The sequence below is a fragment of the Littorina saxatilis genome, linkage group LG15, assembly GCF_037325665.1.
Source record: "Littorina saxatilis isolate snail1 linkage group LG15, US_GU_Lsax_2.0, whole genome shotgun sequence".
Taxonomy (NCBI): domain Eukaryota; kingdom Metazoa; phylum Mollusca; class Gastropoda; order Littorinimorpha; family Littorinidae; genus Littorina; species Littorina saxatilis.
The window spans coordinates 42,449,555-42,464,414 of NC_090259.1; the positions used below are offsets into that span (position 1 = coordinate 42,449,555).

A 14,860-nucleotide genomic window follows, 5' to 3' on the forward strand; every position below is an offset into this window, starting at 1 on the left:
TGATGACTGTACCGTTGAACTGGAAGCTGTCAAATTTCAAACCAGCTGAACGTATCTGTGAAAGCATTATGTTAAATGTGTGTTCATTAGACTCAGAGATCAATGTACGCCATGTGTTTTTAGCTGTCAGTGCTGGAGTTCGAGAAGAAGAGCCTGCACGCTGTCCCTAGTGCACGCTATCCCCAGGGATATTGAGGGAATTCCCAAAGGCAAAAGATACATGTATATACCAAATATTAAGTATCTGTGACTCGGTGATGAACGTACGCAATGTGTTTTCAGCTGTCGGTGCTGGAGTTCGAGAAGAAGAGCCTGCTGGAGCTGTGGGAGGAGCGACGTATCCAGTATGAGCAGTGCATGGACCTCCAGCTCTTCGTCAGGGACACCGAGCAGGCCGACGCTTGGATGACCAAACAGGAGGTAGGTGTCACCTTGTCTCAGGGCTTGAAAAACACAAAGACAGGCATGCATCATCTGTTGTCTCTCATTACCATGATCGTATCTTGATACTTTAACACTTTCTACCCCACCTATGTTGACCAAGGTTTTTTTTTAGCCGAGACCAGCTGTGCTGCAGAATTTTAGTAACTGTGTAATAACTGTGTATCAACACGCTGGAATGCAGGCGTTAGATGGACGTTACAGGAAGCGACTGAAGCTAACAGTCTGAGCGGATATATCCGTACGTGGTCAGATAGAGCCATATGAGTGGGTACGGATATAGCCGTACCTGGGAGACAATGAGTTAAAGAGACAAGCCTAATGCTGGTACATGGTGTGTCAAGAAGGCAGCCGTAGTGGGCTTGTTCAAAATATCACACCATATCTAACTGGTCTAAGCGGACATGAAATTCAAGTAGCCAGTCAGTCGCAGGTTGGAGTGTGTTGGGCCAAAGAAAAGGTAGGTATAACCTTCGGCATCAAATATTGGGTACGTGAACAGAATCTTAAATACGTAAGAGACTCGGAGAAAGATCGATGAAGGAGTGAAGGAGGGTGCAAGGTGACGATTCCTGGGAACAGATGCGTAAGGGGGTGGGAGGAGGGATGGGCAAAAGGTGGGGGGGAGGAGAGCAGGCGGTTGGGTGCGAGAAGCTGCAGGAATGATGTGGGCAATAGTGGTGTTGCTTTACATTGTTTATATCCCTTAGTCACAAAACTAATCTATCTCTTGCTATCTTCATTCGCATGCTTTGCTTCATAAGCATTCAGTATTGGCTTTATTGATAAATCTTCTATTGCCAGACTTGCAAACCTTGCATTCTTGTGTGTGGTCATCACTCTCTTTGAATAATTTATGTGTCATTGTTGTTTCCTGTGCCTGTGCAGGCTTTCCTGGTGAACGAGGACCTGGGAGACTCCCTGGACTCGGTGGAAGCCCTGATGAAGAAGCACGATGATTTCGAAAAGTCCCTGGCCGCTCAGGAGGAGAAGATCAAGGTCAGAGCCTTAGTCTCGTTCAGTACGCTTGCACTTTTAGTCAAAAAGTCTTATCTTTTGCAGTAGTGGAAGAAGCATTGGATTTAGCAGAAGACACATTTGAGCATAGGGTTATGAAGATTGCCACAATACATGAAGATGGCCTTGGCTTGACCTTCTTCAGTGGTTGATTTACTACCTGTGGAACGGTGGCCTAGTGGTAAGGCGTCCGCCCTGTGATCGGGAGGTCGTGGGTTCGAACCCCGGCCGGGTCATACCTAAGACTTTAAAATTGGCAATCTAGTGGCTGCTCCGCCTGGCGTCTGGCATTATGGGGTTAGTGCTAGGACTGGTTGGTCCGGTGTCAGAATAATGTGACTGGGTGAGACATGAAGCCTGTGCTGCGACTTCTGTCTTGTGTGTGGCGCACGTTCTATGTCAAAGCAGCACCGCCCTGATATGGCCCTTCGTGGTCAGCTGGGCGTTAAGCAAACAAACAAACAAACAAACTACCTGTGGAACAATGCGACAGATTTGATATCAGAAAGGGGCAGGCTCAGCAGTCAAGGGTCTCTTTCTTGATTGTAGAAGGATCAAATCCAAAAACAAAGAAACTGCCAACGTTCCAAAATTCAGAATAAAAAAACAAGAAGGGTAGGTTGTTGGAACGTTTGTTATTGACAAAACAATACAATTTTTGTCAATAACAAACGTTCCAACAACCTACCTTTCTTGTTTTTTGATTGTAGAAGGATCAGTTTTCACCTATAATTTATAGTTTGATTGATAATACAGTAGTTTTTGTTTTTCTGATTAAACACCTGTGGAAAAGTGTGGTGTGTCAGGTGTGATATCTCAAAAGTTTAGGCTAAGCCCCCACGATTCTCTTACTCAACTACTTAGCCATTTGATTTTACTAATAGTTGATTAATTTTTAAGTAATAGTCAGTTTTCTCTCACTGGCATCAGCAGAATCAAATACTAATACATTATCAGTTAGAACAAATATAAAGCAATGTTTTTGAAAGAGCCAATAAACTTATTCAAAGACTTTTTCACTGGTGTGTTTTCGCAACTGCAACACCGAGGCAAACTCCTAAAGAACACCGGGCTGGGTAGCTCAGTTGGTAGAGCACTGGACTTGTGATCCCAAGGTGGCAGGTTCGAATCCCAGCAGGGACGGACACAGGTCAACTATATGTGCAGACTCAAGAGACGGTATCCATGTCCCACCCCCGTGTCACCATAGTGGCACGTAAAAGACCTCAGTCATTCTTCCATAAGTGTAGGTGGCTGATTACATCTATAAACGCACACACCTGGGTAGCGCGACTCTTGTTGCGGCTAGCTTTCCACTGGGAGGAAGCGACACGAATTTCCCAGCATTGAGATAATGGATGAAGTAAAATGAAATTCTGTATTGCATACAGGCCCTTGACGAGTTTGCCAGCAAGCTGATCGAGGTAGAACACTGGACCAATAACATTCCTTTATTCCGTGCACAGGCCCTGGACGAGTTTGCCAGCAAGCTGATCGAGTTAGAACACTGGACCAATAACATTCCTTTATTCCGTGCACAGGCCCTGGACAAGTTTGCCAGCAAGCTGATCGAGGTAGAACACTGGACCAATAACATATCCTTTATTCCGTGCACAGGCCCTGGACGAGTTTGCCAGCAAGCTGATCGAGGGCGAGCACTACGCTGCGGACGAGGTGGCTCAGCGTCGTGATCAGCTGCTGCGTCGTCGTAACCTGCTGTACGAGAGGTCGGCGCTGCGGCGACAGCAGTTGGAGCTGTCCTACCAGTTCCAGCTGTTCGAGCGTGACTGTGACGAGACCAAGGGCTGGATCCAAGAGAAGCTCAAGACAGCCTCTGATGAGAGCTACTTGGTAAGAGTGTGCGTGTGTTGGGGGGTTGGGTGTGTGTGTATCCAGATTCTGCTACATCAAGACTTTGTTGTCGCACTGAATGAATCTAAAATAGTTAGTCTTCTTGTAATATTTTTCGACTTTCTGTAATTTGTCACAAACTTCACAAACTTCAAAGTGGTCTGCCAAAAATAAGAAATATAACTGTTAATGTTCATGTTCTCAGGTAAATATAACTGTAACTGTTTGTGTTTTCAGGACCCAACTAACCTGCAGACCAAGTTGCAGAAACACCAGAACTTTGAGGCGGAGGTGGAAGCCAATCGAAACCGCATCGAATCCATCCGCACCTCTGGCAACGAGCTGGTCGATAATGACCACTACGCCAAGGACATTATCAGGTCAGTCAGGAAAATTCCCCTGGATTCAGAGTATGGCTGCCTGAATGGCGGGGTAAAAACTGTCATACACGTAAAAGCCCACTCGTGCAAAAACATGAGTAAACGTGGGAGTTTCAGCCCATCAACATAGAAGAAGAAGTGGTCAGGTAAATATTGATGTTGTGTCTGATTCTTCTTCTTCTGCGTTCGGTGTTCATGGCCGTCATATCCTCAGGTCGGTGGCTGCCATAAGTCCGCAGTTCTCTGCAGTTCGGCAGCGGGCCCCTGTTTTGCCTGATGGCTGTTGATGTTGCATATGAGGGTTTGGGATAGTGTGTGTGTGTGTGTGTGTGTTTGTGTGTGTGTTGTGTGTGTGTGTGTGTGTGTGTGTGTGTTTGTGTGTGTGTGTGTGTGTGTTTGTGTGTGTGTGTGTGTGTGTATGTGTGTGTGTGTGTGTGTGTGTGTGTGTGTTTGTGTGTGTGTGTTCGTGTGTGTGTGTGTGTGTGTGTGTGTGTGTGTGTGTGTGTGTGTGTTTGTGTGCATGTATGTGTGTGGGGAATAGAGAGATGACTTTTATACAGTTAAAGCAGCATTACTCCCATTAACATTGTGTTTTTCAATTGTTTTGCTTTTATTGTGTGAAATTTGTAGTTATTGTTTATCTTTTTCGTGGTACAGTAAAACCTGCGAGCAAAGGACGCTCTTGGGGAGCCTTGCCACTGTCCTTTGTAGCAAGGTGTCCTTTCTTATGAATATGAATGCGCCAACAGTTTTTTTGGAGAAAAAAAAACCCAACAGCCAAATGAATTACATGATTGTTTGTTTGTGGTACATGTAGTTTTATTGTATGTATGTGTGCATGTTTAGATATAAATGTAAATAGAGTGTCTATGCATGTTTAGACTAGTTCTTTCATTTTCTTTCATTACATGTAATAAAAATGAAAATCAAAACTTGATGTTCAGAAAAACAATTGTTAATAAAAATTCCAAACTGTGCATTAGTCATGCAGAAAGTGACAAAGAGAAAAAGTTCAAGGATATGCTGCAACATGTATGTACAAAACCACAATCAGTAAGTTTATCACTGGGGTTTGCGGAAAAAGTCAGAGAGAGAGAGAGAGAGAGTTGCAATCGGTTTCTTATGACCTGAAGCAATGGGCCATTCACGGGAAGATTCTTTGATCGAGCTGTTGAAAACCACTCGAAGAGTTCTTAGTTCAACTCATGATAGGTTGTTTTTCTTCTCTTAACACATTTTGCCGTCGATCTGGCACCGGATTCCCACTGACTGAGAATTTGTGTTCGATCAGCTTTTATGTTCGAAATTTGAGTTTTTCTGCAATTCAGCTCATCAGCAACTTTTCGAACGGACAGCCCCTTGTCCAATTTCTTTATGACATCGACTCTCTCTTCTAAACTCAAAAATGTTTGTTTTGGCATGATGAGACGAAGACGAAGGATGAGACGAAGATGCATCACAGTACAGAAAGTAGAAACCCGAAATGCAAATGTTTGTGAGTTCACGGCATCGACCAATGAGCGTGCACCATACAAAAATCAACTGCTTTCAAGTGCTGTCATTGGCTTACAAAATAAGCTTCTGGCGCGTTCACATCGCCAGCGAGATTGTATTTGCAGAACCAAGATGGCGGACCAGCGTCTGCTAAAAGCTGTCTGCTTCAAGGGTTTGTCCGTTGTTGACAAGTAACGAACCCAATCGGGACCAAAAAAGGGTGTCCGTGTTTTTGAGTGTAAAATACATCCATCCTCACTTGAATTGTCCGTTATGCTAAGGTGTCCGCCGAAATAAGGGTCCGCTAGATGCAGGTTTTACTGTAGTCTCAGAGCACATAATGTGCAATTCATAAATGCAGCGCAGTAGATGTGAACAAAGCAGACTGAAATCTGCGCTCTTCTCTTTAGCTTGTTGAAGGTGTAAACGCATTAGCATCGGCTTTAATACATGTCAGTGTTACTGATTGATACTACCAAATCTTCAATGTTTCTTCTATTTGAGCTTGTTTTGTAATTGTAATCTTTGCCTTTTGACAGGGAGCGTGTGAACGAGATTGAGAAGCTGTGGGAGACCCTCTTGGCGCAGACAGAGAAGAAAGGTGAGTGTGCTTGTTTAGCTGGGGAACGTCCACCGTGAGTGTTCACTACACACTTGCTATTCTCACGGCATCTGCATCACTTTTGACAACGGTTGTGAAAAGTTTTTTTTTTTTTCATCAACATCACTAGGATAAACATTTGTCAAGTTTACAAACAGTTAGGAAAAAGCTTGCGAAAAAGGGGAAGTGTTAACAAAACCATGTGAAGTTTAGACATTGTGAACACAGAGCACTAACTTTGAGACATCTCACATCACCAGCTCAGAAACCCAATTCTTATTGCTTCTCAACCAAGGGGAACTTGTTTAATATACAAGGGTTTACATTGTTTCAGTTGCATCAAAATTCAGCTACGACTGCAGCTAAAAGCATAGTTTCTAAGCACTGGTGACTCACACTTTAATTAGTGTCTGCCACTATGTTTTTGTGTGAAGTTGCAAAGCTGTGTGACTCACCCTTTAACCAATGTTTGCTACTATGTCTCTGTGTAAAGGTGCCAAGCTGTCTGAAGCGTGCGGCCAGCAGCAGTTCAACCGTAACGTAGAGGATGTGGAACGCTGGCTGCATGACATTGAATCTTCCCTCGTCTCCGAGGACTACGGCAAGGTGAGACAACTACACCCACACCTTTCCCCTTTGTTGTGCCCCTTGCTTTGTTTCTGTTCAGTGTTTCTCTGCAGTTTGAAGTGGGGGCTTGTAGAGGTCATTTTAATTTTAATTTTAATTTTATTTTTTAAATGAAAGTGGAATTATCCTGTCAATAGCAATGGGGCTTCTTTTTAGAGTGATAGTTGATATATTGATGCAATTAGGAGTGGAGGGCTTGTAGAATTGTTTTATTTGAGTGAAATGTTTCTGTCATTAGTGATGGGGCTTCCTTTTAGGGTGGCAGTTGATATGTATTGTCGCTGTATGGAATGGGGGGCTTGTAGATCTATGTCAATTTGATCTTTTATTTGTGATAAATGTAAGTGAAATTTTGCTGTCATTAGCAATGGTTCTTCCTTTTATGGTGACAGTTGATATATTGACGTTATTAGGAGTGGGGGGCTTGAGATGTTGATTTGATCTTTCATTTGTGATAAATTTAAGTGACATTTTGCTGTCATTAGCGATGGGGCTTTTTTGGGGGGGTGGTAGTTGATATATTAACACTTTTAGGAGTGGGGTGCTTTTGGAAGTAGATTTTATTTTAAAGTGAGATTTTGCTGTCATGAGCAAAGGGGCTTCCTTGTAGGGGGTCAGTTACTCGTACGTGTTAAAAGGATCAAAGAGCGTTTGAATTTCTGAAACTGAACTCGAAAGGAAAAATGTTAACAGTAAGAGAGACTCATAGTTGGTGAACCAGTGATGAAGACAAAATGATTCAAGAATATTTAGAAAAAAACAAAAACAATCATGGTTCCGTTTTGAAATGAATTGGCAATACAAAACATTCGCAGTAATTCGGCCTATTGAAGAACAGTCTGATGATCAACAATTAGTTTGTGCGCTGATTACTCAGACTCAAAGGATGACACACATAGAGACACAGACAAATTAACAATGAAATAGATGCAGGCAAGGACACAGAGAAACGTTCAGCTCACAAACCTGACTTCGGGGGTTGTAGAAGAAAACTGATTTGCTGAAGATTTTTTTGTTATTTCTTACTCTTTTGGAATTGATATTACTGTTAGAATATTGTTGTTTTTCTGCTGCTATTCATTCTTTTTGCAGGATTATGTGTGTTGAAATTTCAGATAAGCTTGTAGTGATAGGCGATGGTAATCTTTAAACAATCCATTATGCTATTATTGTCACTATTGTTTTTGCTGATTTTATTCTGAAACCATGTGATTTTTGTCTTTAGTGTAAACATTCCTCGGTGTCTATCTTTTTCAGTGAAATTTTGGTTTTGGTTCTGATTTGTTGATAAAAATGAGGCGATTTTTTTGTGGTCTCATTGTTGATTCTTTTACAAAAAAAGAAAGAAAATGTGCTATCTTCTGGGTGTTTCAATGTGCTACTCTGCCTTTCTGATCTCTGATTTTTGGTTGATTCTTTGCTAGCTTATCCAACGATCAGTAAGTTTTCTCTGTTTTATCATCAGTTCATCCTCATTTTGAATCCCTTCCACTACCAGAGCTGCTTGTCCAAGAGCGAGTGTAATACGTACATTTTCAGTGCAATTCTTGCTTGGCCAGCGTATACAGTATAGGCTGATTGTACACACGTGTGTGTGTGTGTGTGTGTACGAGCTAGTTTTGCTTGGCATTGGTCATGGCTTTATATTTGTACATGTTGAAGTCAGGAGAGAGTATCGGAACAGGATTTGTATATATATATATATATATATTCTGAAAAAGAAGCTTTTGATGGCTATTGGGTCATTTCATGCAATAAGATGATATTTACTAATTTATCAATGATACTAGGGCAAACATAAACCTTACATTGCAAAGGCACTGGGATGATGGGTTTTCACCTGTGGTATTCTGGTTTGGAAGATTATAAGCATATGTTATGCTAGAATCGTAGCGAGAGTAAAAATTATCATGTTGGCATTTCACATTGGAATCTGGGACTGGGAATATTTCTGTGTACAGAGGGCTTTCTGTCATGCGAACTAACCTTCTCTGTCTTTTCTGTATAGTTTTTTTTCTCTCTGTAAAGATATAGAATAAAGAAACTCAGTGTTGCCAGTGAGTACAGGATTTACACAAAATGTGCACAGAGTTGCAAGCAAAATAACCTGTTCAGTTTGTGTAATTTCACAAAACTATTGGGTATGTTGATAGGTTTGACCCTGTTGAGTCCAAAAAGTTCAAAAATGATATTTTTTTTTAAAAGGACAGTAAATGTTAACCTGTGGACATTCTTTTGCACATAACTGGAAAGTGTGTTGTGAGATGTCCTTCTTCCCCCAAACACTGTCACATTTCACCCTTACACTACCATCGTCCACGAACTCCCTCAACCCTGGCACCCACCACCCACCACCCACCACCCACCCCCACTCTCCCCCCTTCACACTCTCTCAACTCGCCCTTCTGTCTTTTTCAAGATTTTGTTTTTGTGTTCTTTTGCCTTATTTTATTAAGCACATTCGCCTATTATCCAGACAGCTGGCTTTGTAACAGCAGAAAAGGAAAGAAAACGATCAGATGTTCTTTTTGCGTTTAGCAGACAGTCTTCTTCTTCTTCAGCGTTCCAGAATTTTCTGGTTACGTGTGAGCTCGTTTGCCCATTTGAGTTCCCCACACTATACTCTGAGAGCATAGTCAGCTCACTCCGCTTTTGTTGAGTAGGCATGCTGGGTATTTTTGTGTTTCCATTACCCACCGAACTCTGACATGGATTACAGGATCTTTTCTGTGCGCACTTGGTCTTGTGCTTGCGTGTACACACGAAGGGGGTTAAGTCACTAGCAGGTCTGCACATAAGTTGACCTGGGAGATCGGAAAAATCTCCACTCTTAATCCACCAGGCGGCAGCGACCGGGATTCAAACTCACGACCTCCCGATTAGGAGGCCGACGTCTTACCACCACGCCACTGCGCCCGTCAGCAGACAGTCTGCTTCAGTGCTTGAAATTTGAATAAGTATCTTTGCCTTCAGACGCTTTCCTGGGGAAAAAAACCTTGAGAAAAGAACTCTGCTTGTGAAGATATTTAAAGGCTGTATTATCTGAAAGTGTGCGGCTTGTTTTTTTGCATACTACAAAATTAGCAGCTCTGGTAGACATCCATTTTTACTGTCATTTTTGTTCATCTACATTTTGTCTATCTCTCCTTTTTTTATTACCTTGACGTGTATATATTTTGTGTCTGTGTTTTCAATTTGTATTTTTTCTCTCTCAATTTTTGTCACTTATTTTGCTTTGACCTTCAGCGTGTAAATTGTCTGCTTTTCTTTGTGTGCCTCTGTTATGGTCAACACAGCTTTTATATTATGCCAGACTTCCCCTGGTGTTTGGAAGGAGATCCCTTGTGATTTAATCCACCACTTGTTTTCAGTGTTATGTGCGTACGCTAGGACTGGACTATTAAGTTCAGGGTGGAGATGTGTTCCGGTTTATGAAGTCAGGAATGAAATGTGTATTACGTTGATAACCCTGTGACTTCTGTTGTGGTACGGTGGAACTCCCCTTTTAACACACACACACACACCCACACCCACACCCCCCCCAATTTAAGACTTCTTCCCTGTTGAGGCCCTGTTTTCTCAGATTTAATGTTCATAACCTCTGTAAATTTACCTCCGTTTTAAGACTAACTCTTTTTTAGACGTTATTTTCTCAGATTTTATGTTCATAACGTCTCGAAAGTTACCTCCATTTTAAAACTCCCCAGACCCTATTTTTTCAGATTTGTGAAAGTGGTAAAAGGGGGGTTTCCACTGTATTAGGAAGCGTTAGATGGTGGCTAGTTACAGTTTGCCATCTGACCAGCTAGTACCCAATGGTCCGTTGACTAGAAATGCTCCCTGGTTCTGGATTTGTCCGTGGTTGTATCGGTGTATTTTGGACCAAAACAGTTGTGTGTCAATTTGTAAGTTTGTGTCCAAAATACACCATGGTTGGTTGAAGTGTCTTTGTTGTATTGTCAGCCATACAAGTCCAGTGTCTGTTCGGGAGTAGCTTGTAGGATTAGTTCACTGTCCTCGCAGATTAAAAAGAAAATGAAAGAAGTTACACAAATAAAAAGTATCTTTGAAAGGAAAAGGGAAGCAATGTTTTGAAAGAGTGCTTTTAACTTTTGAGAGATACTTTTTAAGTATTTATAAAAAAAATATCAGGCATGTAATTATTACTTCTGCCATCAGCTTATTATAATCTGAAGCTATCTTCTTCTCAGACTGTAATGAAAGGGATATACTTAAGTGGGGCTGACACCTGAAGAAAGTGAAAGAGATACTGCAGTAAATATCTTTGGTCTTTTGGTTGTCATAACTGTCTTAGAAAAGCAAAGAAATGTCATCAAATGTTATCTTTTTTTCCCATAATATATTTTAGAGAAAATATTTTAAACAGATGAAGTACATCTGAGTTTGTTGTCTTCAGATTCAATATTGTAAAAAAAAAAAATTCAGCTAGAAACTTCAGAATGTTTCCTTTCTTTTTTCTTTGAAATCTTCATGTACAGAATTTTCAACACAATGTTCACACAAGAAACTTTAACAATTTTCCCATCTTCATTTTGGTTAGTTGATGCACATTACTTTTACATCTTGCACTCATCCACAAATGAGTTGGTCAATTGATGTGGATTGGGGTTTTTATTTATTAATTTACCCCAACAATTGTTTGCATCTTGTGCTTTTTCTGGAGCTGAACAGGTTTGTTGTCTGTTTCCAGTACTCAAAAAGAAACATATTCCACAATTAACAATTTGGAAATGAAAATTAAGGTTTCTTTTGTTGGCGGGGGGATATATGTTGTTGTCAAAACATGTGGTTACTTTATTAGGGGCAAAAACTGCAAGAGGAAATAAAAATGCTTGAGAATATGAATTTTTAACCCCTTCACTGCCACAGTATAACAGCATTATCCGAACGGTCTATGGGAAAGAACTGTGTTTAGAACCCCTACAAGTACTTGGACAGTGGTTACCTCCCATTTAGTTTTCAGAAATGTCCTGAAATGTTGTTGACACAAATCCCATACATGTATGAGATACGGTTATGGGCGTAGGACAAACCGAAAATGACCACGTATTACATACGGGGTGGGCAGTGAAGGGGTTAAAGGTTTGACCATGTTGATCTTTACCTTATTGACATTCTGTGATGATGTTGATGATGTTGATGATGTTGATGATGTTGCAAAGGAATGGATCCACTGGGTTGTGTTTCTCAAATCACTTTTTCGACCCTTCTCTTTATTTGTGTCAGTTACCTTTTACTTGTGGCACAAGACCTGCACTTTATTTTGGTAACTTTGGTATTGTGTTAGATTTAGTAAGATGAACATTGGTGAGTTTTAACTCTTAGAAATTGAAAGTTGAAGTACATAGAATAGTTGTGGCTATTTATTTATTTATTTATTTAAAAAAAAATATATATATATATATATTTTTAATTTTTTTAGGAGGTGGGGATTAATTTGCATGTAAAAAAAAGAGTTGGCACTAACATGTAATGTGAACAGAATTGAATAATGTTTTCCCATGGGAAGTAAGGGGAGGAATTCATTCTTTGATCTCACTTGCAATGTCGACAGAAAGTTCTTTTTTCATGGCTGATGTATGCACAGACTTGGATACAGGGCTTTTCACCTCTTTTGATTTTTTTCCATGTGTCATGTTCTGACTTTGGAGCGCTGTTTATATTTTTGCAGGACCTGACGAGTGTTCAGAACATGCAGAAGAGACATGCACTGCTGGAAGCCGACGTCGTCGCCCATCAGGTATGTTCATACTGTCTCTCTTAAATTCTTCCCTGTCTGTCTCTGTACATTGTCTCGTAACTTCACAGCAAAAGTTCTGTGTTCACCATTGGTAGCTTGTGTGTGTGTTATGTGTGTGTGTGTGTGTGTGTTATGTGTGTGTGTGCGCACTGTACTATCCAGAGAGAGACAGAGAGATTGAACTGTTTGAAGGAGTGAGGGTGACAGGTGAGAGATGAAAAGGAACAGACATACGGACAGACAGTCATTTATAAGCAAACAGTCACCGCATGTTTCCAGTCAAGAGAACCACACAACTCTTGTACCTTAGGGGCTGGGAGATCACTCAGTCGGTAGCAGCACTGGCCTGAAAACCTATGGGCGGTATGGGTGTGGGTTCGACCTCCACCTTCGGCAGACTCTCCTCAGTGTCCGAACACCGTTGTGTGCATGCTAGGACTTTCGGATGAGACGAAAAACCGAGGTCCCTTCGTGTACACTACATTGGGGTGCGCACGTTAAAGACCCCACGATTGACAAAAGGGTCTTTCCTGGCAAAATTGTATAGGCATAGATAAAAAATGTCCACCAAAATACCCGTGTGACTTGGAATAATAGGCCGTGAAAAGTAGGATATGCGCCGAAATGGCTGCGATCTGCTGGTCGATGTGAATGCGTGATGTATTGTGTAAAAAATTCCATCTCACACGGCATAAATAGATCCCTGCGCCTTGAGTCCGAGTCTGGAGATACGCGCGCGATATAAGACTTGATATAATAACATCCCTGAAAACACTAAGATCCAAATACCAAACAAAATAAGAGGACTGCTGAACTAAACTACTCCCACTCTCGTTTCCCAACAGGACCGCATGGAGTCGCTCAACTCGCAGGCGACGCTGTTCTCGTCGGGCGACCATTTTGACAAGGACACCATCCACAGGAAGGCCGTGGAGGTCAAGGAACGCTACGAGAAGCTGATGGCGCCCCTGGTGTCCCGCAAACAGAAGCTGACCGAGGCGCAGAGTCTCCAGCAGTTCCTGCGTGACGTGGAAGACGAGGAGGACTGGATTCGCGAGAAGGAGCCCATTGCTGCCTCCACTAACAGAGGTGAGTGTGGTGGGGTGGAGTGTTTGTGTGTGTGGGGGAGGGGGGGGGGTGTACGAGGCCATCGCTGCCTCCACCAATAGGGGTGTGTGTAGGGAGGTTGAGGGGGTTGATTGATGTGGGGAGGGGGGAGGGGGGGTACGAGGCCATCGCTGCCTCCACCAATAGGGGTGTGTGTAGGGAGGTTGAGGGGGTTGATTGATGTGGGGAGGGGGGGGGGGGTACGAGGCCATCGCTGCCTCCACCAATAGGGGTGTGTGTAGGGAGGTTGAGGGGGTTGATTGATGTGGGGAGGGGGGAGTGAGGTTGAAGAGGATAAGGAGGACTGGATTCGCGAGAAGGAAGCCATCACTGCCTCCACTAACAGTTGTATTTCATGGGTTGGAGTCTGTATGAGAGAAGGGGGAGGGGGGGGGGGGGGGGATTAAATGGTGGGGTGGTTTGGAGGCTGAGGTGATTGTGTCAGTATTATTTTCCAGTCAGTGGTCCTGAGAAAAAATGTTATACTTTTAAGTTTGTGAAAACTTTCTCCTGCTTACCTGTGAATACCTGAGGGGCTGGTTACCTGTGAATACCTGAGGGGCTGGTATGATTGAAAGGCCAGTTTCAAGTGGGGACTGGCTTCATGCCTGTTCACAAGTACAGTGGGGGACCCCCCCCCCCCCCCCCCCAATTGAATAACACAACACCCCCTTTATTTGTAAGACCCTTTCTCGTATTCCTTTCATAACATCAGTAAATTTGCCTCAATTTTGACTAAGAGTCTGTAAGACTCCCTCTCATGATGTTCTCAGAATGTTGAAGGCCTTTAAAGCAGGTTTCACAATACAGTGGAACCCCATTATAAGACTCCCTAATTTAAGACTCCCTCACTTTTAAATAAGGCCTTGCTTTTTTAGATTTTCTGTGCATAAACCTCAGTATATTTACCTCCATTTTAAGACTCGCTCCTTTTTAAGACCCGATTTTCTCAGATTTGTGGAAGCCTTAAAAGCAGGGAAAATAATGTAGGAAGCAAAAACGTTTCTAAAGTTTACATGTACTTGAAAATTGTACAGAGTCGATAATTTTCCTGAAGATTTATTTTTCTGAAGATTGTTGCCCCCTGATTTAAGTCTTCCTCCTTTTTAAGACCTTAGTTTTTCACATGTTTCGTTCACAACCCCAGTAAATTTACCTCCATTTTAAGGCTTGCTGCCTTAAGACCTGGTTTTCTCAGATTTTTGGAAGCCTTAAAAGCAGGGCTCCACTGTCCCGGTTTCAAAGTTACACAAACACTAAACGCTGATCTCCATTGTTGTGTGTGTGTGTGCAGGTCGTGACCTGATTGGGGTTCAGAACCTGATGAAGAAGCACCAGGCGCTGCAGGCGGAGCTGACGGGCCACGAGCCGCGCATCCAGAACGTCTGCACCACGGGGGGTCAGATGCTGAAGGAGGGACACTTCGCCCAGGACGTCATCAAGGGCAAGGTCCAGGACCTTCAGGACCGCTGGCACCAACTCAAGGTTGGTTCTCGAAAGACTTTTTTTTTTAATGGAAACTAGATACTTAAAATTCCCGGATTGAGTGACAAAATTGCTCTCAACTATAAATTATCAGTG

General features: G+C 42.4%; 1 protein-coding gene across 8 annotated transcripts in view; it reads left to right on the forward strand.

Moving 5' to 3' along the window:
• The window catches only part of LOC138949369 (spectrin alpha chain-like), a 90,524-nt gene that overhangs the window by 23,174 nt on the left and 52,490 nt on the right, over nucleotides 1-14,860 (forward strand). For 4 of the 8 annotated variants that reach the window (XM_070321180.1, XM_070321179.1, XM_070321182.1 and 1 more), the window contains exons 11-20: nucleotides 283-420; nucleotides 1,330-1,440; nucleotides 3,076-3,309; nucleotides 3,547-3,689; nucleotides 5,723-5,784; nucleotides 6,278-6,390; nucleotides 7,836-7,850; nucleotides 12,104-12,172; nucleotides 13,018-13,261; nucleotides 14,574-14,764. In XM_070321180.1, the coding sequence (XP_070177281.1) occupies nucleotides 283-420; nucleotides 1,330-1,440; nucleotides 3,076-3,309; nucleotides 3,547-3,689; nucleotides 5,723-5,784; nucleotides 6,278-6,390; nucleotides 7,836-7,850; nucleotides 12,104-12,172; nucleotides 13,018-13,261; nucleotides 14,574-14,764 (1,320 nt within the window). The remainder of the gene's footprint in view (nucleotides 1-282; nucleotides 421-1,329; nucleotides 1,441-3,075; nucleotides 3,310-3,546; nucleotides 3,690-5,722; nucleotides 5,785-6,277; nucleotides 6,391-7,835; nucleotides 7,851-12,103; nucleotides 12,173-13,017; nucleotides 13,262-14,573; nucleotides 14,765-14,860) is intronic. The other 4 variants (XM_070321181.1, XM_070321184.1, XM_070321185.1 and 1 more) reach the window with 1 other exon arrangement.